At 33.6% G+C, this 26,070-nt stretch overlaps 1 protein-coding gene across 3 annotated transcripts in view; it reads left to right on the top strand.

Moving 5' to 3' along the window:
- The window catches only part of LOC149414301 (modular serine protease-like), a 64,118-nt gene that overhangs the window by 1,983 nt on the left and 36,065 nt on the right, over positions 1-26,070 (top strand). For 2 of the 3 annotated variants that reach the window (XM_089643671.1, XM_089643673.1), the window contains exons 2-5: positions 11,482-11,509; positions 13,163-13,365; positions 17,059-17,271; positions 19,386-19,547. In XM_089643671.1, the coding sequence (XP_089499797.1) occupies positions 11,482-11,509; positions 13,163-13,365; positions 17,059-17,271; positions 19,386-19,547 (606 nt within the window). The remainder of the gene's footprint in view (positions 1-11,481; positions 11,510-13,162; positions 13,366-17,058; positions 17,272-19,385; positions 19,548-26,070) is intronic. The other variant, XM_089643672.1, reaches the window with a different exon arrangement.

The raw sequence follows: 26,070 nt of genomic DNA, 5'->3' as shown, positions 1-26,070 counted from the left end.
GTATAATACATGTACCGTATTTATTGTTGATCACAAAAGTAAACAAACACCAAGGACCACTACTCTAGCCGGCCTAAGTTAGCAGGTTGTGACGTCACGGGTGATGCATTTAGTTGTGGAAGAGAAAAACAATATTTGTGTACTTTAATTTTTTCAACTCTTCGTTTATTTAGCCGGAGATAGATATATAAATACATTCTTCGGTTTTCCCACTATCGTGCTGTGTATAAACATATTGCTGGAAAATATTTAAAACATTTATGTTCGACGTAAAGGGACATCATTCCATTGCGGTACTATCACGTTAATTTAAAGTTTTCACCTTTAATAGATTACTAAAAGTCGGAATTATTACTATACTATGTTATGATTATTGTCTAGAATAATAATATAAGGTAATAATGTGGAGTCTTCAATGTATCACTTAATAAATGCAAAAGACTGTTGCTGGGGGGACAGGCAGTTCAGTTGTGTACAAAAATTGAATAAAACAGCAATCAAGTTTATAATGTTTTCTGTGTGTTTCAAAAGCGCTATAAACATCTTATTTTTAATTTTTCCGTTAAAATAAATACTGTTTTAGAAACTAGATAAAATTATATTTCCGGTGTATGCATTTAAAATAAACATTACTTTTCTAAATAATACATTTTTAATATCAAATCTGAAAAATGTTGTGAAAAATGCTAACCAGATTTGTACTTAATTTTTACCCCTATCAAAGAAAAATTGAAAGAAGTCGATATTTCGCCAACACGTTCGTTTTATTTGGGAAATTTGAAAGAAAACTGTTCCTTCACTTTTATCTCGTTCATAAAAAATTGTCACGATATCTGCGCGAAATATTAATTATTCATTTCGATAAATAATTCATAAATTGGTAAAATCTCAAATTGTAATATTGAATTATTGAGTACAATATTAGCGATAACGATAGCTTTAACGATAATTTGAAACAGAAAAATCAGAAATAAATACGGTAAACATCTAGGACAATCTAGAAGCTATGGAAATAAAAAAAAGCAATTTCCTCAATAAACAAGACTTATAGACAATAGACTTATCAAATAGTCATATTCTCCTCCCCTCTGCCCATTTTCACGACCTACCCCCCCCCCCCCACAAAGTTGATGTTCAATCTCCCTTTTCTATCTCTCACCTATAAATAATACATTGTTATTCTGCTATTTTCTTTTATTTTTTTTTAATATTTATTAAGTAAATAGAAACAATTTGCACAAATTTAGGGTAGACCCATAAAGCTGTCATATGGCAGCTTGTCTGTAGGTTCTACCAATTAAAAATTCTACTAAAAACAAGTTAACAAATTATATAGGTAGAGACATCAAAAAAATTCAAGGAAACATGAAATATTCATACATTAGCCACAGCTTTACCATTTTAGGGCATAGTCTCTCATTTTTTTCAAATTTAAGATTTTTATTGATTTTATTGAAAATCACTGGAATTATATATTCAAGAGTATGGCTTCCATATTTATTTAATATTCGAGGAGTTTTTAGACTCTTTCCTTTTTTAAATCTTGTGGTATGTTTGTGTACCAGTGGGTGTTTGTATTAGCTTTCCCCCATGTTATCCATAATAATAGTGAACCAAAGGAGACATTTTATTGTAAGCAGGCTCTCTGATCCATATAGTACTTATAAGTTATGTCTCTGATTGTAAATATTAGATGTGATAATATTTTTTACTATGGCAGTTTGTAAATTTTTAATATATTTAATGTAAATAGTTCTTGCGTGTCCCCAAGTTTGAATTCCGTATCTAAGGATGGATTCGACCATAGAAAAATATAAGAGTTTAAGAGTGCAATGAGGCAAAATAACTTTTAAATTGTAAAAGTTACAAGCTGAGGATCTGAGCTGGTTACAAATTGTTCCCACTTAAAACAATTATTCCCAAATAAGTATATTCATTTATGATATCAATTTTTTCACAGTCGCAAATATTAACAATTTCTCTATGTATACAGTCAAAACTATGAGCGGTTATTTTAGGTATATTCCACATTTTCAATCTCGGTGATCTTATATACATGCATTTTGTTTTTTTTTGTCCTACATCATGGGTCCATTTGAGAAGCTCGTTAAAGTCTCTTTGTAATTCTTGTATAGCTATTAAGGGGTTTTCATTGGATACTACAAGATTCATCATCAGCAAAAATGAATCTACGAGCTTTTTTTGAAAATCTTTCACAAGGCAATAACATATATAATATATAAATTTGGACCTACAATTGACCCTTGATGTACTCCTGATTTGATATATCTTGATTTACTAATTATATTTAAAATCTTCACACTCATTTTTCTATTTGATAAATATTTTTTGAAGAATAAGAGGAGTTTACCCCGGATTCCTATAATTTCAAGTACCAGTACAGTTGTTTAGAGTTATCTTGTGAATTTATATAATTAGAAAAATTTTCAAGCAATTTATCGCAACTTTTTTTTTTGAAAACCATATACTGGCTGGCATTCATTAATAATACTCAGATCGACCTGTAATTATTCATTAAGGAGTGATTTCCATTTTTAAAGATAGGCCTTACAATGCCATATTTTTATTCATCAGGAATGTGGCTCGTGTCAATTATTCTGTTCATTAAGTGGGTAATTACAGGAATAAGTAATTTTACATACTTTTTTAAATCATACATACGAATTAAATGTACGCCTGGTGTCTTGGAATTTTTCATACCTCCGATAATTAATTCAATTTGCTTTGCATTTGCTCTTGGTAGGTACATTGAATGAGGTAAATATTCCTGCACGTCTTCAGACGCTCGGACATTACATTTATGTAGTAACTTATTTACTCCCTCATCAAAGAAGTCTGCAAATTTTTCTGCCACCACATCTGTCGAATTAGACTTTAAGAAATGTTTTGATATGACTTCATCACGACCGGATTTATCTTTCCTTCCTAAATTTTTTTAAATTTCATTCCATGTTTTTTTATGTCTTTGTAACAGTGATTAAATTTATTGTCATAGTATATGTGTTTGTGTTTAATATTAGTTTATTTAATTTTTATTAATGTATTTCTTGAAATCGATTTCATACTTTTTGTTGTTACGTGAGTTTTCCATTTCCTCCAAAGAGTATCTCGTGTTTGCATATTTTCAATGAGGCTCTCATTCATCCATGTTTTGGTAATTCCGATGGTTATTAGTTTTTAATTTTGCGAAGCTACTTATTTCATATTTAAAAAAAAAATTGATTTAATTTCTTCATTTCATTCCAGTCGGTGATTGAGATAAATAGTTCAACCTTTTTATCGGAGAGTGCAGTATAGTAGTCAGCGTGCGATTTGTCTGAAGTGTGTTTATCGTAGGTAGAGAAATAAATCAATTAGGTAGTGGTCAGCTATTATTGATTCACATACGCATGAACTGATTTCAATGGTCTCACTCTCTCTTATACAGATATGATCTAGACAAGTAGCCGTTTGACAATACTGCTTCTCGTGTCGCATCGTTTATAGTTTTAACCATTCCGAAATGAGCCATTAGGTTTTCACATTGGATTACTATCGCTTTGAGTTCATTTAATATGTTTATTTTCATATCACCAAGTGTTAAAATGGATTATTTAATGTCAATATTGCCCAATATAGTTTCCAGCTCATGGAGAAATCATTTTTTATTTGTGTTTGGTGGTCTCTATACATTGCCAATAGATGTATACGCTTATGTTTGTAGATAGAAATAGTTACGTAAACGCATTCAAATTTAGTTGTTTCTATATTTATTTTTTCAAATGTAAGATGATCCTTCACGTATACAATAATTCCGCCTCCCGATCTTTTAGTACGACAAAAGTAGTGAGAGTTAAAAGCCGATATTTAGTAGAGATTTACATTATTTTCATTTATCGACGTTTCACATAGCGTGATTATGTCAATATTTCGCAAGGAACTAGAAATAATTAGGAGGGAAGTATCTCAATATTTTGATAAGGATCAAATATTTAGGTAAATGGCAGTTATATTATTATTTCCTAATACATGTTTATTGGACCAGTTTTCAAAATTGTGAGTTCGTTCATAATCAATTTCTTAGGTGTAAAAATCTATGTTCAAATCACTCATATTGAATAATATTTTAATAGGCGGCAATAGTATGTAAACAAGTGTGAGGATTTATCAATGCAAATAAATTGTTTAAATATTTTTACATAAGTAAACATTACCAATATATTCCAAGTTAGATTTTTGCTTTGTTCAGAAAGTTTTTGGTTAAATAATTGACAACAATAAATATTTTTTCTACATGTATGAGTATACCTAGGATAAACTAACATCAATATACATTTCAATACTCCCGTGTTAACACTATAGTTACCGGACAATAAATTAGAATATAATATATTTAAAGAAGAAACAAATATCAAGGATATGAGATACTCATATTTCGGAAGTAAAAGATATACATTATTTTGCTTATCAGAAGAAGATGTTAAGTATTTAAATAAAGTGTTGGTTAAAAGCATTGTTGTTTAGAATAATAATGCATATAAATATACCTAATCATAGTCTATGCGACTTTGCGCGATATGCATCATCTTTTTAAAGTAAGTGCAGTTTGTGTTGTTTGCTTTATGATTAGTGTTAAGGGTCATCTTAAAAGTAGTGTTTTGGTAAATACAGTTAGTACCTTTTTCTTCCGAGTTTTTGTTAGGGCATTCCTTCCATTTGTGATCCTTAATTTTGTAATTTAGGTTTAAACATTTTTATTAGTTTTACAGTGTTTTTTGTATCATTTTCCATAATATCTTTGATACCATCATTTTGGGTTTTTAAAGCCTCGATTATGTCTTCTTCTGTCAGATCTGCCTGTAGATTTCTGAAGAAAATTTTGGGGTTTTTCTTTTTTAGTTCTTCCGCAACCATATTTTTTTGAGCGTTTTGTTAATGTCATCGTCATTTCGTCTGATGTCATATTCGTATTTTCACTTTTAATAATCAATGAATATTTCGATTCCGGGATTTCTTTTAGTCGACTTGCATAGGTTTTTTTTTCCACATAACTCGAATTTTCAATTTTTTTCTAATTTTTCTATTAGTTGGGTTTGCAGAGAAACGATCTCGTTTTGAAATTAAGTGTTTTCGTGCATCCATTTTTCTTCTAGAAGTTTGATGTTTGTTTCTAGATTAGTTTTGGCTTTGGAGTCCTGTTTGGTAGAAATATTAGAGATTTCAAGTTTAATATTCTGTATTATTTTGCAGCACGACCATAATGGGTTGGGTTTAGTGACCGCAGCCGCCTCACTCGCGGCAAAATACTAGTAACGGTGTAACAATACTCTAATATTGTAGGGCGAACCGAAACCGGTTGGTTTGATTTAACGAAAATATACAATAAAGTGGTGTTAAAACAAAGTTAATTTATTCTAATTATTACAATGATGTAGGAGTATATCCACAAAGTGTTTGCTATATATGAAAGTTAATTTATTTCTGTTTATCATTATTTAACTGATTTATTGTTATTTTAAATCCTCTTCTTCTTTTACATTTTCGTTAAAATAAATTCTTTGTTTTTCTATTTTTATTTCTATTTTTTTATTGAATGAATTATTAATACACATCAACAAACAAGTCCTGCTAAGCCAATTGAATTGGCTTGTCAAGTTTAGTTACATATAATTAACCTTATTCATAGACTTACATTGCTTTATAGTGTCAGGTAATAAATTAAATATCTTCGGTATGTTGTATTCAAACGTTCTAATTAAACTATTCATTATTACAAACACTAAATATTTTTAATCTTGATGGTCACCACTCTTCTAGACACAAGAGCCAGCTTCTATAGAAGAGTAACATTAAAAAATCAAAAGCAGTGAAAACTAATTGTATGAATTATTTTAGTTAACATTATCTATTATACTGTAAATTGATCAATTATTGAATAAATACTTATTTAAAAAAAAAAAAAAAAAAAATTGCCATTGCCTAAACAGGTAATTTTGGCACTCTGAAACAGAAACGGTGTATTATGTCTCTGTTTGGAAATATTAGGGACGACTAGTAGTTTTACAATTGCGTTTTGTACAACTTGAACAGATTGTTTCAGATTGGTTATAGTAGTATTTCCATATATTGTTAATCCATATCTTATCCATATCTTATTTCTGCCATTGACATTATTATAAGTGTTTCAATTGATAGGAAAAAAATTAATGTGTACATTCTGCCAGCAATTGATCTGAGTCTTTTACAGGTTTTTTTAAATATGTTTGTCCCATTTGAAAAAGCAATTTACTGTTACACCAAGATAGACATATTCTTCTTTAAACTCCTTCTTTAGCTAACGTTTTGGACAACGTTACAGTGTACATCCTCACATCTGCACTGATGTGAGGATGGACACTGGATGTGAGGGCAGACGTGAGGATGGACACTGTAACGTTGTCCGAAACGTTGGCTAAAGAAGAAGTTAGCGCAACACGGCATTATACCCCAAAAACAAATAACAAAAATACTTTTGGCCGTTAAAATCTTAAATCATATTTAACATTAGGATTAAATTGAAATTTGGCATTAGGTTATCTTATTTGCATTACTTTGGTTGGTTTAGCATTTATTAATAGTCCTGCATCATGTGACCATTTACAAAGTTGATTAAAGTCAACTTGTATGAGTTCAATTGCAATTTTTAGATCTTTATGTGATATGACCAATGCCGTATCATCTGCGAATACAAAATGTTTAACAAAAGAGAGAGAAAAAAATCATTATAGTTACATAAATTATATACAGTGTAGGTCCCAATATGGAACCTTGTGAAACTTCTGCAGATAATTTTTTTTGTTTTACTAAAAGTATTATTTAATTTGATACATATTTTTCTATCTCTAAGATAATATTTAAATAAATTAAATACATTTCCTCTTATTACAATTATTTCTAAGGTTTCTGGCAGTTTTTTAGAGTTGATTGTGTCAAAAGCTTTAGAGTTATCGATAAATAACACAATATAATTTAATTTATTATTTATGTAATTGGAAAAATCTTGCAGTAGTTTTTCAGTATTTTTTTTCTTTGGAAGTCATATTGATTTGGATCTATGATATCGAATTTTTCAATGTTATTATTAAATTTATTTGATAAAAATTTTTCCAGAATTTTTTCTAATGCAGGTAGTATACTAATAGGCCTATAATTTCCCAGTTCAATGTGTTTTCCACCTTTAAATATTGGTATAGTAATGCTACATTAAAATTCTTGTGGAATTTTTGCTTGCTTTATTATCTTATTGATTAAATGAGTAATTATTGGCCCAAGAGATTTTATATTTATTTTTAAATCAAATATTCTTATATTGTCAATACCTGTGCTTTTAGAGTTTTTATACTTTGTGATATTTAATTTATTTATTATTTATTAACGCCCTATCGGGTTTTTACATAGTTAATTGACAGTTTATGTATGTAAGTGTAATATAATACATGGATAAAATAGCATAATTAAATACAAAAAATAAAAAAAACAAATGATAATACTAGGATTAACATAAAATCTAAATAAAGTAATATTGTAAATAAAGCAAAGTTTGAAGTATAAAGTATGTACGTACATTGTACATTCGTATATGCATATAATTATTCATGTTTGTTGCAAAACCAGTAAGACTGAAAAAACAGTTAAATAATTTACTCGTAAGGTAATTAGAAAATAAATTTATGTAATATACTGATATGTATTATAAAACAAATGTTTAAAAAAGAAGAAAAATAATGTTTGTTTTATCTATAGAGAAAAAAAACTAATAAGTGATCGCAAAATACCAACGCCGTAATTAATATTGAATTTTAATAATAGTACTTGAAATGGTAAAGTAAATCAAAGTTTATATCAAGTATGACCGTACATGCATACAGTCATTAATATGCGTCCAAAAAAATAAATAACAAATAAACTAAGGAGTATGTGAGTTAAACGTTGGAAGGTATAGAGACAAGACTTTTTTTTAAAGCTAATAAATAATACAAGTTAATAACTAGCAAATAGGTCTGAAATTGGTAGCCTTTTGAAACTCACAAAGTTATTAACACCAAATATATCAATAAGCTCACCGTATTTGTTTGCAAAGTGGTGAATTCTTGGAAATGGTGAATACATAAAGTAGTTAGTATTGAGGTTATTTTTACATTAACATACATTTTTTTGGTATAATCCACCTCACTAGGCTGAGCCTGTTCCGAGGTGGCGGGAGTTTGATCTAATTTTAGATTTAAAAGTGTCTTTGCTTCGAGTTTGTCTGGCAGGTACATTCATATAAATTAATTACAATGATTCAGGGCTGTCAATTAGAGATTTGATAATTTTGAATAAAAATAATATATAAGTTAAAACTCTTCTATCTGATAGTTTGAGAAGTTTGGTTTCGGTACGTAAGTTATTATAATTTATAAATTCGATGGAAATATTCATTTTGAAATTGATGTACCGACGAAATTTATTTTGTACCTTTTCTAAGACTTGAGAATGGACTTTGTAGAACGGTGACCATACTGTTGAAGTATATTCTAATTTACGTGGTACTAATGAGCAATATAGATGTTTTCAAGTTAAAAGTTCAAACACATTTTTAACTTTGCCCCCATTCTCAAAATAAAACCGAGCATTCTCATTGCATCGCTTGTAGTTTCATCGATGTGTAAGTTAAACTGTAGACTTATGTGGAATAAGACACCGAGATCTAGAATCCTTGAAACTCGAAGAAGATTAGCGCCATTAATGAAATAAGAAAAATGAAGAGGATTTTTACCTTTGTAAAAACTAATAATTTGGCATTTACTAATATTTAGTTGCAAAACATTTTCTGAACACCAAGCAAATAGTTTATTCAGATTCAACTGCAAAATAGCGCGTTTTTTTATACAACAATATTATATAATATTATATAAATATTGTTATATAATGACCGGTCGGTGGCCGAGTTGACATCGCGCTAGGGTAGCCCAGGCGTAGCGTGTTCAATTCCTCGGCTGGCTAAGTCCTCCATCACAACATAAGCAACATTTTCCGCTTTCTGTGGTGGTAGTAGGAGATTTTCAAATATTGGCAGGTTATTCGTAACCCGGGAATGTTTGTCTTTTTTTTTTTTTTTTAAATAATAATTATTATCTTTGTTAGCACAATCTTTGTAGGAATGATCACCAGCACAGTGTGTACACAATGGTTTGTCCTTTTCTTTATGAAGACACCTGACAGAAGTATGTCCAAAACCCAGGCAGTGATAGCACTGCACTAGAGGCTGGGCATCCTATACTTGTATTCTCTGGTATCCCACATAAATTTTACCGATATATACTAGCCTTCTTCTTATTTCAGTACTAACTTCTATTATGTAATTAGATGTGTTATTATATTTGTTTTTCAAGATCTTTTTTAACGTCATCTCAATTTCTGGTTTATCTATCATCACATCCTTGATATCTTCATTCTGTTCGACTATATCTTGGATAATATCATCCTTATTATAGTCATTAGCAATGCCCTTAAGTATTATAGTTGGTCTTTCCTTTTTGATTTCTGTAGCACTGATGTCTTTTAACTCGTCCCCAAAAGTTTTACTTATTTTTTCCGCATTGTACTTTGTTGAACATTTTATAAGTATTCTATTTTACTTAAGATAATTTTATTCCTGATTTTATTTTGAATATTTTCTGAAGATTCCTCAGCATTGTTCGATGAAACTATTAATTTGTTTTTTATACTTTTAATATTTTATTTTGGTTTTCAGCTTTCCCTTATCCAAATGTTGGTTCGATTATTTTTTCCTTTGCTTCAGATAATTGAATAGTTAGATGTCCCATCCAGTTTAATAAATATAGCACTTGTTTTCGTTGTAATTAATTAAATTAGTTCATTGTTGAATTTATTCACTTTATCTTGATTACAATTCAATAAATCATCAATTGCCTCCTTTGCAGAATCCAAAAATTGATGTGGGTTCATTTTTTTAAAGTAAAAAACACCGTTTTTTGAGATTTTAGATTATTTAGAATACACTTTATATATCGTTGTGTTTCACTGTTTATTTATTATTTACTTATATTGTTGTGTGTTGTGGTGCTTTTTTTCACAAACTATGAAATAGAGCACAGAGTCGCTTTTTTTAAGCTTAAAAAAGCACAGACAACGCACGATCGCGAAATCAATATATTCTGCACTTTTTACTACTTAAATATAGCTTTATTTGTGTTTATTTCTTTAAATTCGTATGAGCAAGGATGACACGTCTAATCTGTAGGTGGATTAAATTGTGAATTATTATATAGTATTCTTATTTTCTATACTTTTTTAAATTCAGTATATTTTTTATTGAGTCTTCACTTTGAATAAGTCTGAAGTATTTTATTGTGTCTGATCCAACCAAAAAATCAAAATTCAAATTGTGTTCATTAATAATGTACATATCAAAATTTTTCTCCAATTCTAACATTTTTATCTTCAAAGTTGTCAAACCACTTGTCTTTTAAACACCAAATCGTTAATAAATCTGCTTCATTCAAATTCTTTCCTTTTCCTATTAGTTTCAATAACTTGGAATTCATTAGAGAAACGTTTGAACCCGAATCATAAATTCCATACATTTCTAATTTACCATTAAGTAGTAGTTTGACTTTTATTAATGGTGTTGCTATTCGTTATTTTGTCATTTTCATTTAAGAAAGTCTATCACTCAATTGTTTCCATTGTTTATTATATTTCTATTTAATTTTTCATCCTCCAGCAGAAGTCTTCAGAGTGGTAACGAGCGACCTTATTCATCTTTTCACAAATTTTACTTTTTTTTTCTTCATTTTTATTAGTCTCTTCATTTCCAAATTTTCTCTTAGCTAAGAAGTTTTTTTTGTTGACCATTTGTTTATACTTGCTTATATCACTAAACAAATTCACAGTATCTTGTAATCCTTCTCTCTCGAATTTGTTTGTTGACCATGTGTTCATACCTGTTTACTTCACTAAACAAATCCACAGTATCTTCTTTATCGATCTTGTTAAGTATGAATTCTGGCAGTTCGGAAGCAATAATATCTATCAAAGTACCGTTGTCGATTGATCTTCTCATATCCAATAGAAGTTTTTCTTTTCTCATAACATAATCCAACAGAGAACCACCTTTGTATGTAAACAAAGGGGCACATGTGCCATAGGTCCTCTCTAGTCCCAGTTGCATTGCAAACACATTAGTAGTAGAAAGAGAACTTTTTCTTCTTTTCTTAATACGGATTTCATTGTTCACTGTTTGTTCATTTACATTCCTGTACATTTTATTTAATGTTTTTTTCACTATTTTTAAAAATTTCTCCTTCATATTTTTTATTCTATTTCATACATATGTAATGTTCGGGTAGTGTAGGATATACCAACCTCCCCACATTGTTGTAAAAATAATTATTTTATTTAATAATGTTGTATTCTAATTGAGTTTTTTTGTTTCAGTGGAAGCGGCAAAAATTCCCGTTTCCATGTAAGTTCTTAATCAATGTATAATTAAAGAATGAAATAAACTTTAAAAATCATATTTTTTTATAAAGCAAAAAGCCAGAAAATAATCATTTTTAACATGAAAAAGACAATTCGCAATGCGAGGTGCCATAGGAAAAAGGAATTCCCTGTAAGTGGAACTGACGCCCGACTCTCTCATTCTACACGGTTAATGTAATGACATTCATAAAACCCACAACTATTCGTTTGCTAGTGTCATTCCATTGGGAAACCCACAACTATTCTATCTGCCGAGTTTCAGCTATATCGTATGTCGGGAAGTGGGTTGATTTTCGTTTCAAAGATTTGTATCCATTCACTGTCGAAAACAAAAGATAAATTCAAATAGATATATTTAAAAATACAAATTTATAATTTCTGGTAATTTGTGGCAGTAATGCTTAAATCGTGCTAAAGGTATGTGGAATTTATAATTTTTATTATGAGTTTTTTCAATATTTTTCCAAATTTACGAAAAAAATGTTTATTTTCCAAAAAAATATGGCTTTAGCAATTTAAGACACACAAATTTAATCTTACTTTCCGAAAATTAATTACCAAATCAGAATTCGTTGATGTGGATTTAGGGGTAGAACAGGGTTGAAATGCACCACCTCTCCATCTAAATAATTAATGAAATACATGAACAGGTTCCAAAGTAGTATTTAACTGACTAAAATAAGAAATAAATAAAACTTTCCAATATTCTATAAAAACATAAACATGGTAAATTCAATCATAGTTGTGGGACGGGACAAAAACACACGTTCAAACTTTGGCGAAAATGTCCCGATACAAAGTGATCCCCAATAGTAATAATAATACAGCAAAGAACATCGCTTTGTTGACATCGCTGTTAAATCGGACAAAATTATGGCCTACGATTAACTTTTCCAGCAACCACCGCTTTCCCTTGTTATGGTCTATAGAGGCACGAATAATTTTTCTAACAACCACCGCTTCCCTCGATATTTCAATTTAAAATATACCTGCAAATGGGTATTACTGCTTTCTTACAGTTTCGTGGCACGACCGTTTGATATTTGTCAAATCAACCAGATTTTTAACAAAGTCCGCGATCTCCATCTTACAATGATCGTATTACGTTTCTATACCCAGGGGTCGGATTGTTTAAAAATCTGTCAACTACGGCTGGTATACGCAGTAGGCATGCACGTGATTATGAGTTACGTTTTCTACTAACCCTTTACCATCCCCCATATTATCTATTGATATCTATGGAAATGGTGTAAATAGTATATCTATAGGTAAATCACATCACAAGGTTTAAGATGAATGATGTAACTATGGTCTAAGAATTTTTGGTTTTGAGATGAGATGCTTACGTGAGATTGGTTTTCCTTTACAATTTTCAACTTCAATCTCATGATTGTCAGTTTGATAACCTTTTATTTGCCGTTCTGAAGAATTGAAAACAATTTTTAAGTTTTTGGCCATCCGATTAAGAACTTGTAGTTTTTAGCCACCTCACATGTATCACATCTTTTGTGTCAATGCTTGCTGTAACTAATTATTTTATCTGACTAAAGTATGGTTGTGTAACCGGTTAACGTATTTCATTTGATATTATTTTATGAGAGATTTGGACAATAATACCATATTTTATTTTACACAGCTTCGGTTGTACTCTGCCGCCCTTTCCTCGCTACGGAAATTACTCCATTCCAAACTACAATAAGACCATTGTACCGGGAGATTTGATAGAAGCATTCACCATTCTGACTTACTCGTGTAGAGGCTCAAGACATCTCAGTTCCAGCAGAAATTACTCCGTGTGCGAAGGAAATAACAAGTGGTCAGCTCGTCCAGGATGCTACAGTAAGAAGTGTCTGCATGTGATTTCTATTTCTATTGGTATCCTCTAATCCACTGACTGTAGCGGGTCTAACAGCCAATTGCCTTCCCTACTCAATAGTTAATCCGGAAGCCGATAGAATTGTTGCCTGAAAGAGGGGACAACTTAATATATATTTTTATTTTTTATTAATTTATTTATTTATTTGCAAAAACAGTACAAAAACCAATACATTGCAAAAGCGGTAAACAAATTATGGAAGAAAATTTTATACATAAGTATACAGTTAAAACATATGCAAAAGCGGTAAACAAAATATGGAAAAAAATTATACATAAGTATACAGTTAGAACAAATACAATATTTCGCGCTTAAAGTCGTTGTAGGACATATGGAAAATATCCAAGTTAGCTGGAAGGGAGTTAATTAACCTAGTGATTTTCCCAGGGGCATCACCATTGGTAAGTTAGTTCTGGACCTGGGAAGAATTAAAAGCCTGTGTTGGCGGCCTCTCGTGAAATTATCCGGGACATAAAGTCCTATTTTTGACAGAATGTCTGGAACTGATAGTAAACCATTCAGAAGCTTGTAAGCCATCAACAATAATGCGACGTCCCGTCTGGAACTAAGGCTGCAGATATTCAGCATTCCCGAGATAAATGCTGTTGGAAACAGCCATGGGTAAAAACCAAACTCTCTCATATACCTAGAGGTATCGTAAATTTTTTTTTTGTATTTTCTCGACCATTAGTACGTAGACAGTGTCCTCTGGCCCCCATACCTGAGATCCACTCTCGAGAATGCTACGCACTAAGCTGAAGTAAAGCAGCCTAATGATTGCAAGGTTTGTCAGTTCCTTTGAATTGTGTATGACAAAACCTAACATTCTTGTAGCTGATTTACAGATCTTTCAATGTGAGCGTGAAATGTTAAGCGAGCGTCATACACAATTCCTAAGTCCTTATAAGTCACCGTATGCTTCAGTGATGTATCTTTCATTTTGTAATTAAAATATACGATCTTTTGTGACCTCGTAAAACACATAACTAAGCATTTTTGGAAGTTGAAACCGAGTTTGCTGTCAATACTCCAGTCAAAAATTGCATTTATATCTTCCTGGAGCTTTTTACAGTCTTCTAATGATCTTATTCTTAAGAACAGTTTAATATTATCTGCAAAAAGTAAAAAACGGACGAATTTGATTTTTCCCCGAATATTATTTATAAAAATTAGAAACAATAAGGGTCCTAAATTGGAACCCTGCGGCACACCAGAGTTTGTAGGATACGCGTTAGAGTTAAAACCACATTAGGAAACGAATTGTTCCCTTTCTTTTAAATAGTTAGCAAAGAGTTTTATTAAGTTTTCGGAAAAACCAATTTCTTCAAGCCTACTTAAGAGCACTAAGTGATCAACCTTATCGAAAGTCATGGTATGACGTGTCAACTTGCTCATTATTATCGAGCGCTCTCGCCACGTAATCAGTATATGCCATCAAGTTTGTAGTGGTTGATCGGCCACGTCGAAATCTGTGTTGTTGTTCGATTAAGAATGGTTCAACCTTGGCATATACATATTTATGGATAATTATTTCGAATAATTTGGCAGGTGCGGAAAGAATCGCTATAGGACGGTAGTTGGTTGCCTGACACTTGTCACCATCTTTATGTAGAGGGCTAACCTTTTACAGCTTCCACAGTTTAGGAGAAATTCCGTTTTTAATCGTAAGATTAAATATGTGAAGAAGTGGATTAGACAGTGGTTCAGAACAACCCTTAATGACGAAGGGTGGAATGAAATCCGGGCCAAACGATGTTTTTGGTTTCAATTTTCTTGTTGCTAAACTGAAATCCATGTTATTAACGTTTTCTATAGATATGTTTTGGGCTTTTGTCAATCCAATCTGTCCTGGTACGTAAGAATCAAAATCAGCTTTTTCTGGATTATAGACAGATTGGAAATACTTTGCGAAAGCTTCCGGTACGTCAGTTCCTTTGTAAGTACAATCATTCAGAACAATATGATTTAAGAGGCCTCTGTCATTTTTCTTGTCAGAAACATATTTCCAAAATGACTTTGGATCGTGTTTAACATTATTCTCTACCTCCACAATATATTTTTTGTGTGCTATTGAAATGCTACGTTTAATTTTTGTACGATAGGATTTGAATAACTCGTGTTCACTATCCAAACCTGATCGTTTCCACCGTCGATGGTATACAAGCTTCGACTTTATGTCCCCGATAATCTCACGCGAAAACCATCTAGGATAGTTTTCATTTCGCGGCGCTTTTTTTCTTAGAAAACATTTGTCAAAATACGCGTATAGGGTATCGTAGAAGTACTTAACTGCTTCATCAACATCGGAGATCTCCAAGATAGCCAGCCAATTGTGGTCACGCGATTGGCTGTACAGCTTCTCAAAGTCTCCTTTACGGAAATTCCAACCACGAAAGTTATTTTCTGAATGTAAACAACGACTTTTCAACGGTCTGTCATGATCAAGACTAATTTCTGACACAAGTGTCGGGTGATAATTATCTTCTTGAACAAGGCAGAAATCGGATTTTTTTGTAAACATACTAAAGTTACTTAATACTAGATCCAGAGTACGATTACATGAGTTAAGTACTGTATTAAACTGCTTCAATTGAAAAAGTTTAATAACATATAAAAGATCCGTGTTCACTGCACGTGGATTTTGTGAAGAATTGATATTAAAATCACCAATTACTAAAAAAATTTTATCGACAAGGTAAGTTAAGTTACTAATTAAAGTTTCGAAAAAAGTCGTAAAACATGCGTTTTTGAACTGGGTGGGATATAAACAGAACAAATAAATAAACATAAGCCTTGAATTGTGACTTTGACCCATAAATTTTCATCTCCCGTTTCCAGATGGGAAAGTCGTTCGGCTCGCATGTTTTCTTCATTTAGTAAAGCGAGCAGTAGTCCACCACCTCGTGTTTGTTGAGTGCTTCTGTCTTTTCGGAAAACTGTGTATCTGCTGTCAAAAATTTGCGCGTTAAATATCAAATCGTTTAGCCAAGACTCCGTAATCACGATGAATTTATGTTCTTGGTTAAGAAAATTTTCTAGAAATTGATTCATCTTTGACCTGAGTCCTCGCACGTTCTGGTATAGTAGCAGTCATTTTGATTCGGTCGGCTTTTTCGCGTTTTCTTGACCTGAAATGCATTTATTATAATATCTAAAATGACGGACAACCACACCTCGGGGCCATAGTTCTTCTTTTAGAAGTAAATCTATGTTCTGCTCGTTAACTCCGATTTTAAAAGTGGAGTATTCTTTCGAGAAAGCCATGAATTTTTCGGCATTGCAGTTTAAATCCGCATTCGTTTTGATGTGGGCAATCACTTCCTCCTTAGTTGTGCCAGGATCTAGTCGCGAAACTATTAAAAATCTCTGTTTCGGTATTACCTTAATAGCGCTCGTGTCGTTGGTTCCCGTGACGAGAACTTTGTTTTTATTCCTCAGTGCTGAACTGTAGGACAGGGGCGGGCGGGTGGGCGGGTGGGTGTGCGGGGCTTGCTCTTCGCCCGTAGCGTTGTCGCTGGTTGCTCCGGCGCCGGCGGGATCCCTAGCCGGCTCGTGGGCAGGCACGGGGCCGGGGGGAACGGGGGCCGAAACATTTATTTCAACAGACATTGTTATGCCTTATTTATTGTTGGTCTCATTAGTGATTACATTTCCAGAAAGCTGCACTCTGTACTCTTCCTACACACTGGATTACTCGTGCTACTCTTCCAAGGTAACCAGCATCCATTGCCGAAGGAACATGCTCACTGGTTCTTCTGTTCACTTCACCTGTAAAACAGGACACGTTCTTTCTCCACTACAGAAACTGGGCAATATGAAATGCCGGATAGATGGCAGGTGGAACATCCCACTACCCAACTGTATACCAGGTGACTCGTTCAAACCATTATTCTGCTAGCTATAATTATTGTATGTTCGAATTCTATGGGAATGAGCGCTTGAGTTCTGATGGTTGGGGTGTGACTGTGGATCCCATACAATACTGAGAGTGAGGTTGTGACTGGATTCCGTGCGATACTACGTTAGCTTGCGTGCACAGTGCATAAATGTCAATTCATACTTCAGTAAAGAGTAAAGGTATATCTTATCACATTGCAAACAATTTAATCTTAACAAATGTTTATGGCACTCGATATTTTGTTAAATCGTACGCTAATAATACCCAAAAATTCAGAAACAAATAGTATTAAAAACCTAATTTTAATGATTCGCGGCTTAACGGAACGCTTCTTTCACCTACATAATATGACGTATTATCTACCTCCAGCATGGAGTTTATTTTATGCGTGAAGCTAGGAAAATATCACAACGGTTTGTCGAATTGTGAATATGTTGAACTTTCTGCCAGGAACATAGGTCTTATGATGTTAGAGTTGGAAGTTAGAGCCAACCGAAGTAATTTACTATTACCGAGAGCCGGAAATATATTAATTCATTTTAAAGTAGTCAACCTGCCAATAAGGCTATATAAATATCTCATGTCGCACTTGAAACGAGCACAGAAGATGTCAGGTAATTTAGCGAAAATAAAGGTTTAAACACGACTAATATTGCAATCATAAAACCTTTTAAAGAAACCCCATTTAGGATATTTAAGGTAATGATCCAACAAAGCGACATTTAAACTGTAATGAACCCCGACTTTTGGCCCCAAGGCAACGTATTCAAAAGTTTCAGAGAAGTTGCCGAGTGAACTACGAAAGAAACAAAACAAAATGAATTATCTAAACATCACTTCGATCAATGGCCGATCTGTAAAAAGAGTTGATTGAGATCTCGGCGAAACTCACCCTGAATTCATGAGTTATGGTATGAGGACGACCATATGGCGGACTAGCTATACTAAGAAGGAAATCATTCAAGACAGTAATGATCGACTGTGATACTCCCAGAATAATAGCGATCGATATCACACTAGAACTGGAAAAAACTCATCTGAAAAAGTGAACTCAGTACAGAGGACTCACAAATGCTGGATGCTTTACAAATACAGCCATATACACTGATATACAGCATAAAACAGACAATCGAATACTACAAAGCCAGAAAAAGCCATGTTTCCTAGATTTATACAAAGCTTTTGACAGGGTTAATCATAATAAGTTGTGGAAAAAACTGACCAAACAACAAGTACCACAGCAAATTATCAATATATTGAGTACATGGTACATCCATCCATGGAATGATAGCCTATCAGAATCAGCTAAACTAAAGTGCGGGGTTAGACAAGGAGGCTCATTTCCCCAGAGATGTTCAACGTGTATATAGATGAGTTTAGTAAATCGTTGAATAAAACAAGACACGGATGCTTTAATGACGGGGTATGTACGAACAATATTAGTTGTGCTAACGACATGATCATACTAGCCCCGTTGGGAAGAGCAATGAGGAAACTCCTGGCCATAAGCGAAACACACGTTCATAGTCACGGGCTATTGTGCGTCAATGAAGGTACACACATGGCGTCATGAAAACACTCCGAGTACAGTATTGGTGATGCAGCGTCTCACAGATGGGGGACAGGGAAGGGTGCATGGGTACACATAGTAGCCGGGACGAGTGAGGGCTACCGGAGATCGGAAAACACTCTTGTCCAGGCCGTCGCCCAGTGGCAAGGCGCGCCCCTACACAATAGAAGGAGAATTTCCCCTAAACCACCACCAAGTGCTACGTGTTTACCATTTCATTTTATTTTTATTATTGTGTCATTTATTTAGATGTATGCTTTTACAATTCACACAGTAGCAAAGCAGCCTGAAGGCTGGTATTGTTATTACTGCGTTACAAGGATACAGAAGCTACCCCGGATTGGATATTGGATGCGGGAAGGTTTGCCAGACATTGAAGGCTTACTTGCACAACTGTAGCTGAGCTGTACTTCCAGTTCCTGCACGTGTATCCTGCTCATGTTATCCAGCCTATGTATGCCACAGGAGTCACTCAATCACTTAATTCCAACTGTTTTTGTATTTACTACTTGTAGATTGTGGGAAAGAGAAGCCAGTCGCGACCCCTCTCATCGTCAGGACCGCTGTAGCCAAGAGGGACACTGTACCTTGGAATGTCGCGGTGTTCGAGAAAAAGGGTGATACATTCGAACAAATATGCGGAGGAACCATAATCAGCTCTCATGTCGTCATTAGTTGTAAGATACAAAACAGTATTGAAAGTAAACGCAATATGCAAATTATGAGAATTTTTTATTGAAGATTCAGATCAGTATGTTATATATTCAATATGCAATCTGCAATACCCATATTACAAGAGGTGTAGGCATGGCATTACAATAAATAATATGCAATCTGCAGTACCCGTATTACAAGAGATGAAGGGAATGGCATTTCAATAAAAAAAAATAAAGTTTGATTATTTAAATTTAAGAGAAAATAATCAAAAGTTTTAGATTTTTTTTTTGATTTTATGGATTCTTTCGTAATCCTCTAACTAGCTAGGGCTTATAACAATACCCTTCATGTTTCTAGCTGACTAGTACTGCGGCTCATTTGGCCTTATTACTATTACCATCTGATGGTTGTATTTACTTGACTGATTTTATATTACATTAATGAGTTTTATGAGGAAAAATTCTTAACTGGATAAAAAACCTCATACAAGTGACAAGAAAAAGAAAAACAATAAGTTCTGAACTTTTTACGCTGTTTTACCTTTGTGAATTACTGAATGTAAATATTTCATTTTTTCATAATTTGGCTGCGTCCATTTCGCTTCGGTGGTCTGTACATCTACCTGCGGTGAGAAAAAAGCATTTGGGGGGAAAAACGTGTAGGATAAAAACATTTTTTTATATTAAAAAGGATACTTTGCGCTAGTAATTATCGTCTTCTTCTTCTAATTCTTTCAATTCAATTCAATTAGTTTATTCCTTTAAAAACATTACAAAATTACATTTTATTTCGTTTTTAAGTACATTTGTAAAATGGTATTACATAATAAGTGGTGTATAAACTATACCAGCATCAATAGAGCTTGCCTTTTAAAGGCAGCTTCACCGATGCTAAATATGTCGATATCCGAATTAATTCTGTTCAACAGCAAGACTGCTCTCCCCACCGGCATGACCATTGGCAAGTTAGTCCTGTAGGCCGGGAGATAAAACAGTCTATGCTGTCGGTGACGGAGATAACCATCAGGAACATAGAGACTAATACTCTCCATGATAGTCGGATTTACTAACCATCCACGAATCAGTTTGAAGAAGTGTGATACAATATGCACATCTCTTCTGACCCGTAGATGGTTCATACCGAGCATGCCCAAGAGAAAGTCAGTAGGATAGAGCCACGGGTAGTAGCCATACTCCCTCAGGTAGAGGAATCTCAGAAATTTCTTCTGCACTCTCTCCAACATGAGGGAATACTTCACCTGATGTGGGCTCCAAACCACCGACCCACTCTCAAGCCTACTCCTAACCAACGCAATGTATAGCACTTGGAGAACCCGGGTGTCTCTAAAATTCATCGCAGTGCGTAGGACGAAGCCCAGCATTTTCAGTGAAGCACTACACGTCATTTCGATATGAGTATGAAATGTCAGCCTACTACAGCCTAACATGATGCCAAGATCTTTCATAGTGGAGACACGTTTTAAACTTCGGGCATTCATGGTATACCGGTAAAACCAAGTATGACGTGCCCTTGTGAAAGAAAGAATGAAACATTTAGAAACATTGAATTCGATCCGATTCCGTTTACTCCAGTCAACAATTCTATTAATGTCCGATTGGAGTCGAATGCAGTCTTCTAAAGTTTTAATTTCCAAGAATAGTTTTAGGTCATCAGCAAAAAGAAGTGACCTGGAATGCAGAATATTTTCTGTAATATCGTTAATAAAAATTAGAAAGAGGAGCGGTCCTAAATTAGAGCCCTGTGGAACGCCTGAGAGTACAAGGAATAATTTTGACATGAATATTCCATGAGATACAAACTGCTTTCTTCCAGTAAAATAGCTTGCAAAGAATATGAGAAACCGTAAAGAAAAACCTATAGTTGACAATTTATTCAATAATATGTCATGGTTTACGGTATCAAATGCCTTCGAGAAATCATTATATGAGCAATCTACTTGGTAGCCCTTATCTAAAGATTTGGAAACATAATCTGTGAGTACCAGTAGGTTAGTATCTGTTGATCGACCTTTTCTAAACCCATGCTGTTCCGATATTAAGAAAGGCTCTACTTGAAACAGCACATGTTTATGAATTATCGATTCGAATAACTTAGCCGGGGCGGAAAGTATTGCCACTGGCCTGAAATTTTCGACAGATGTCTTTGATCCACTTTTGAAAATGGGACAAATTTTTGAGACTTTCCAGGAATCAGGAAATACACCAGTATCTAAAGATAGGTTGAATATAAAACTTAGTGGCATTTTTAAAAATTCAACACATCCTTTTAAAAAAAATACTGGAAGAAAGTCTGGCCCAAGTGAATGTGTATGTTTCATGTTATTAATTGAAGATTTAACATCTGATTCGTCAATATGACTTATATCAATGTTTTGGGCTCCCTTCACATTCATCTTGGAAGCAGAAATGGGATTTAGTAATGGAGGCTCATTACTGTACACTGATTGGAAATGAGTTGCAAATGCATTGGCTACATCCGCTCCTCTAACTTCCCGATCACCATGCATCATGATGTCTGTTATACCACCATCTTTGCGCAGTGATTTTACGTAGTCCCAAAATGCCTTGGGATCATGCTTGATATCACTCTCTATTGAGTCGACATACGTTCGGAATGCTATATGAACATTTCTTCTAACAACTGCTCTGAGGTTACTGAACATTTCATACTCATTTTGGTCACCAGTAGCTTTCCATTTTTTATGGTGAGCATGTTTTATCTCAATGCTCCTGATGGTATCTCTAGTGAACCACTTCGGATACCTACGTCCACCTCTGTTGGGAGGTTTCCTAGGGAAGCAAGCGTCAAATACATTATATATACATTAATAAAAATGGTGTAGCGCCTCATTAACGGTATCGAATTTAGAAAGTTCATGCCAATCCAATTGGCTCATCATCTGATAAAGTTTGACAAAATCACCCCTACCAAAAATCCATCCCCGCAAAGTGCCGTCTGTAGTTTTAGGTAATTTGGTAGTCTTCGGAGGCTTTTTACAAGAATACCGGAACTCTAATGCGGGGTGATATTTGTCCTCATATACGAGGGGAGAATCGCTATGTATGACATTTAATTCAATGTTACACAAAACTAGATCCAACATCCTCAACTCAGAATTGGGAATACCATTATTCTGGGTGAGCCCAAACACTTCGCATAAAAAATTGAGGTCATTTTCAACATCCTTGCCGCTACGCGCTGAATGGATGTTGAAATCTCCCAAAACAATAATATTCCTTCCTCCGAGAAGATCCACGTTTTCGTGAAACTTATCGAAGAATAGTTGATATGTTTCCAGAGTTGATACTGGTGGAAAATATATTACACATATAAAAGTAACAAACAAATCGATTGTAATTTTTATCCACAAGTCTTCGATGTCAGCTTCCAGATCAGGCATGTGTTCGGCCTTAAACTTAGTTTTGACAGCCAAAAGGCAGCCTCCGCCTTGTCTGTGGCCACTACCACTATCTCTGTCCTTTCTGTACACTTGAAAGCTGTCATCGAATAACTCCTGGTTGCACACACTGGAGTTCAGCCAAGTCTCAGTGAGCCCTATTACATCGTAATTGTTTACCAAAACGTTAGAATAAAATAGAGAACATTTAGTTTTTAGTCCCCTAACGTTTTGGTAAAAGAAATGAAAACTATTGTACTGTCAACTATGTTTAATATTTGGTAGCTGTAGTATCCTGTAGATTCACCTTAAAAGGGACTTGGGTTCAGGATTGATAATGAAACGTAAGGCTAGTTACTATTTACAGAGATCGTTTATTGCTTGTTAACTGTGAGACTACAGAATACCGAATGGCAATACAGACTACCGCCGAAGTGCTCCCCGCACCTCGCGGCCCGTAGGTAGGTACCGAGTACCACATTCTCCCCCACTTAAGAGGAGAACTCCTACCAGGTTTACATCTTACCTGAGCCTGTTTACAACATATTTATAGAGTTATCATATATAGCAAAATTATAATAAAGGTTGTTACACATTAGTTTTTTCTATGCCGCAGCCTTCCAGTCCAAGGAGACTGCCACGGTGGTTCCTGAAACAGAGGAGAAGACCCATTAGCCCCTTTCCGAAAATAATGGGAAAGGTCTAGGTCTGATACTCTCATATCAGAGCCTAGATCGTCACTATACACTTTTTCACGCTCTTTAGGATTCCACCTTACACTCATTGGTGTCAGTTGATCCTCATGTCTTTTCCAGATTTGCCCTGTGTCTTTTATGAAAATTAAGTAGGTATTAAATCCAATTCTTTTTTTAATGATACCTACCACCCAACCTTTTTTTCCTCTAAAATCCTTAGTCATCACCTTTTTCCCCACCACAAATATATTCATATTTCTTTTCTTAGATTTATAACTCTTTTTCTGATTTTCTCTACTAACTAATATTTTACTCTTTACTTTATCCGACATACACCTCTCCCCCCTCCTTTCCGCAATCACTGGAGAAATGAAATCAAACACGGACCTTAATCGTCGTCCTAACATAGCCACCGCTGGTTCTACACCAGTCGTGATATTTGGGGTATTCCTATAATCAATTAGGAATTTTGTTAACCTATCATCGACGTCTCTCGGTAACCCCCCATTATGTAAAATCTTTTTTAAAAAATTTTTACACGTTTTAACTCCGTTTTCAGCTAACCCATTACTCTGCGGATGATTCACAGGAGAAGTGATGTGCTGGATTTTTCTATCTTTACAAAAACGCTTAAATTCTTCTGAACAGAAAACAGACCCGTTATCCGATACAATAGTTTCTACAGTACCAAATTGAGCAAACATCCTCTTTAATTCCCTTAAAGTATTATCCGTATTAGCTTGTTTTAAATTAATGCATTCTATCCACTTGGTACTTGCATCTACTATAATTAAAAAATTTGTATTAGCCATCGGACCAAAAAAATCAATATGAATTCTTGTCCACGGCTTTTCCTCAATCGGCCAATGTTGTAAAGGAGTTTTTGGTGGATTCGCCTGATTTTCCAGACACTCTTTACATGATCTAACTAAATTTTCTAAATCTTTTCCCATTTTTGGCCACCAGAAATACCCTCTTGATAACCCTTTAGTTTTAGCTATACCTAAATGTGAACGATGTAACATATTTAACAAATCCCCTCTCATAGAATTTGGAATGATGGCTTTATGTCCCCAAAAAATACAATCTTCTACTAAAGACAACTCATCTCTAATTTTCCAAAAAGCCCATAACTCACTATCTTTTGGAATTTTCCTTGGCCAACCCTGCCTTAAATATTGTTTTACCAATGATAATACGTCATCTTTAATAGTGGTTTCCTTTAAATTATCAACATTTAATGGAACCTGAGAGTTATCACTAACATAAAATAACAACTCTTTTTCAATATCCTGAAAATTAATGGAACTTAGCTTCTCAATATATAAATCCTCCGATTTATTTGTCTCTTCTATTGGTAATCTTGATAAAAAATCTGAACAATTTTTTTCTGATGCTACATATTCAATTTCATAGTTAAACCCCGCCAAAATTAAACTGTAACGTTGCAATCTATTAGCACTCAATACAGGAATGCCCTTCTTTTCTGACAAAATTCGTACTAACGCTTGATTGTCGCATTCTAATTTGAATTTCCTACCGTATAAATATACAAAGAATTTTTTTAATGCAAACACTATCGCTGTTGCTTCTAAATCTAAAATACTATATTTACTCTCTGTGTCTGTCAATTTCCTTGATGCAAACGCTATAGGTCTACTACTACCATTTGAATAAGTATGTAAAATTGTCGCACCCAATCCCTCTAAGGATGCATCCGTTACTAATTTTACTGGTAAACGTGGATCAAAATGTACTAACACGCAATCAGAAGAAATTTCTCTTTTAAGTTCTAAAACTGCATTTTCACAGTCCTTTGACCAAATCCACTCCGAATCTTTTTTTAATAATTTATATAGAGGTCCTAACAAACTAGATATATTCGGAATAAAATTTCTATAATAGTTAACTAAACCTAAGAAACTTCTTAACTGATTAATATTACATGGGCTACTAGACTCCATTATTGCTTTAACTTTACTTTCTAATGGTCTAAAACCTTCCTTCGAAATAAAGTACCCCAAGTATTCAATACTTGTTTTGAAAAATTCACACTTTTCTTCATTTACCGTGAGACCACAAAGTTTCAATCTATTCAAAACTGCTAATAAATTTTTATTATGTTCCGCAACTGATTTGCCCGTAATCAAAATATCATCGTAAAATATAATTGTTCCGTTTAAACCTTGCAATGAATTAAACATAACCCGCATAAATATACCTGGTGCTGCATTCAAACCATACACCAGTCGAGTATATCTATATAAACCTATATGCGTAGCTATGGTAGTTATATCTCTACTACCTTCACTTAACTGTAATTGTGAATATGCCATTTTTAAATCTAATTTAGAAAACATTACCGCTCCACTGATTTGTGTCAATAAATCCGTAATTACGGGTACTGGAAATTTATTTACAACCAAACCT

This window comes from Hesperophylax consimilis, chromosome 20, assembly GCF_061612785.1.
Source record: "Hesperophylax consimilis isolate HC1 chromosome 20, BYU_Hcon_1.0, whole genome shotgun sequence".
In the NCBI taxonomy this organism is placed as follows: Eukaryota; Metazoa; Arthropoda; class Insecta; order Trichoptera; family Limnephilidae; genus Hesperophylax; species Hesperophylax consimilis.
The sequence above is the reverse complement of the archived record's forward strand: the minus strand, read 5'-3'. Positions and strand labels throughout refer to the sequence as shown.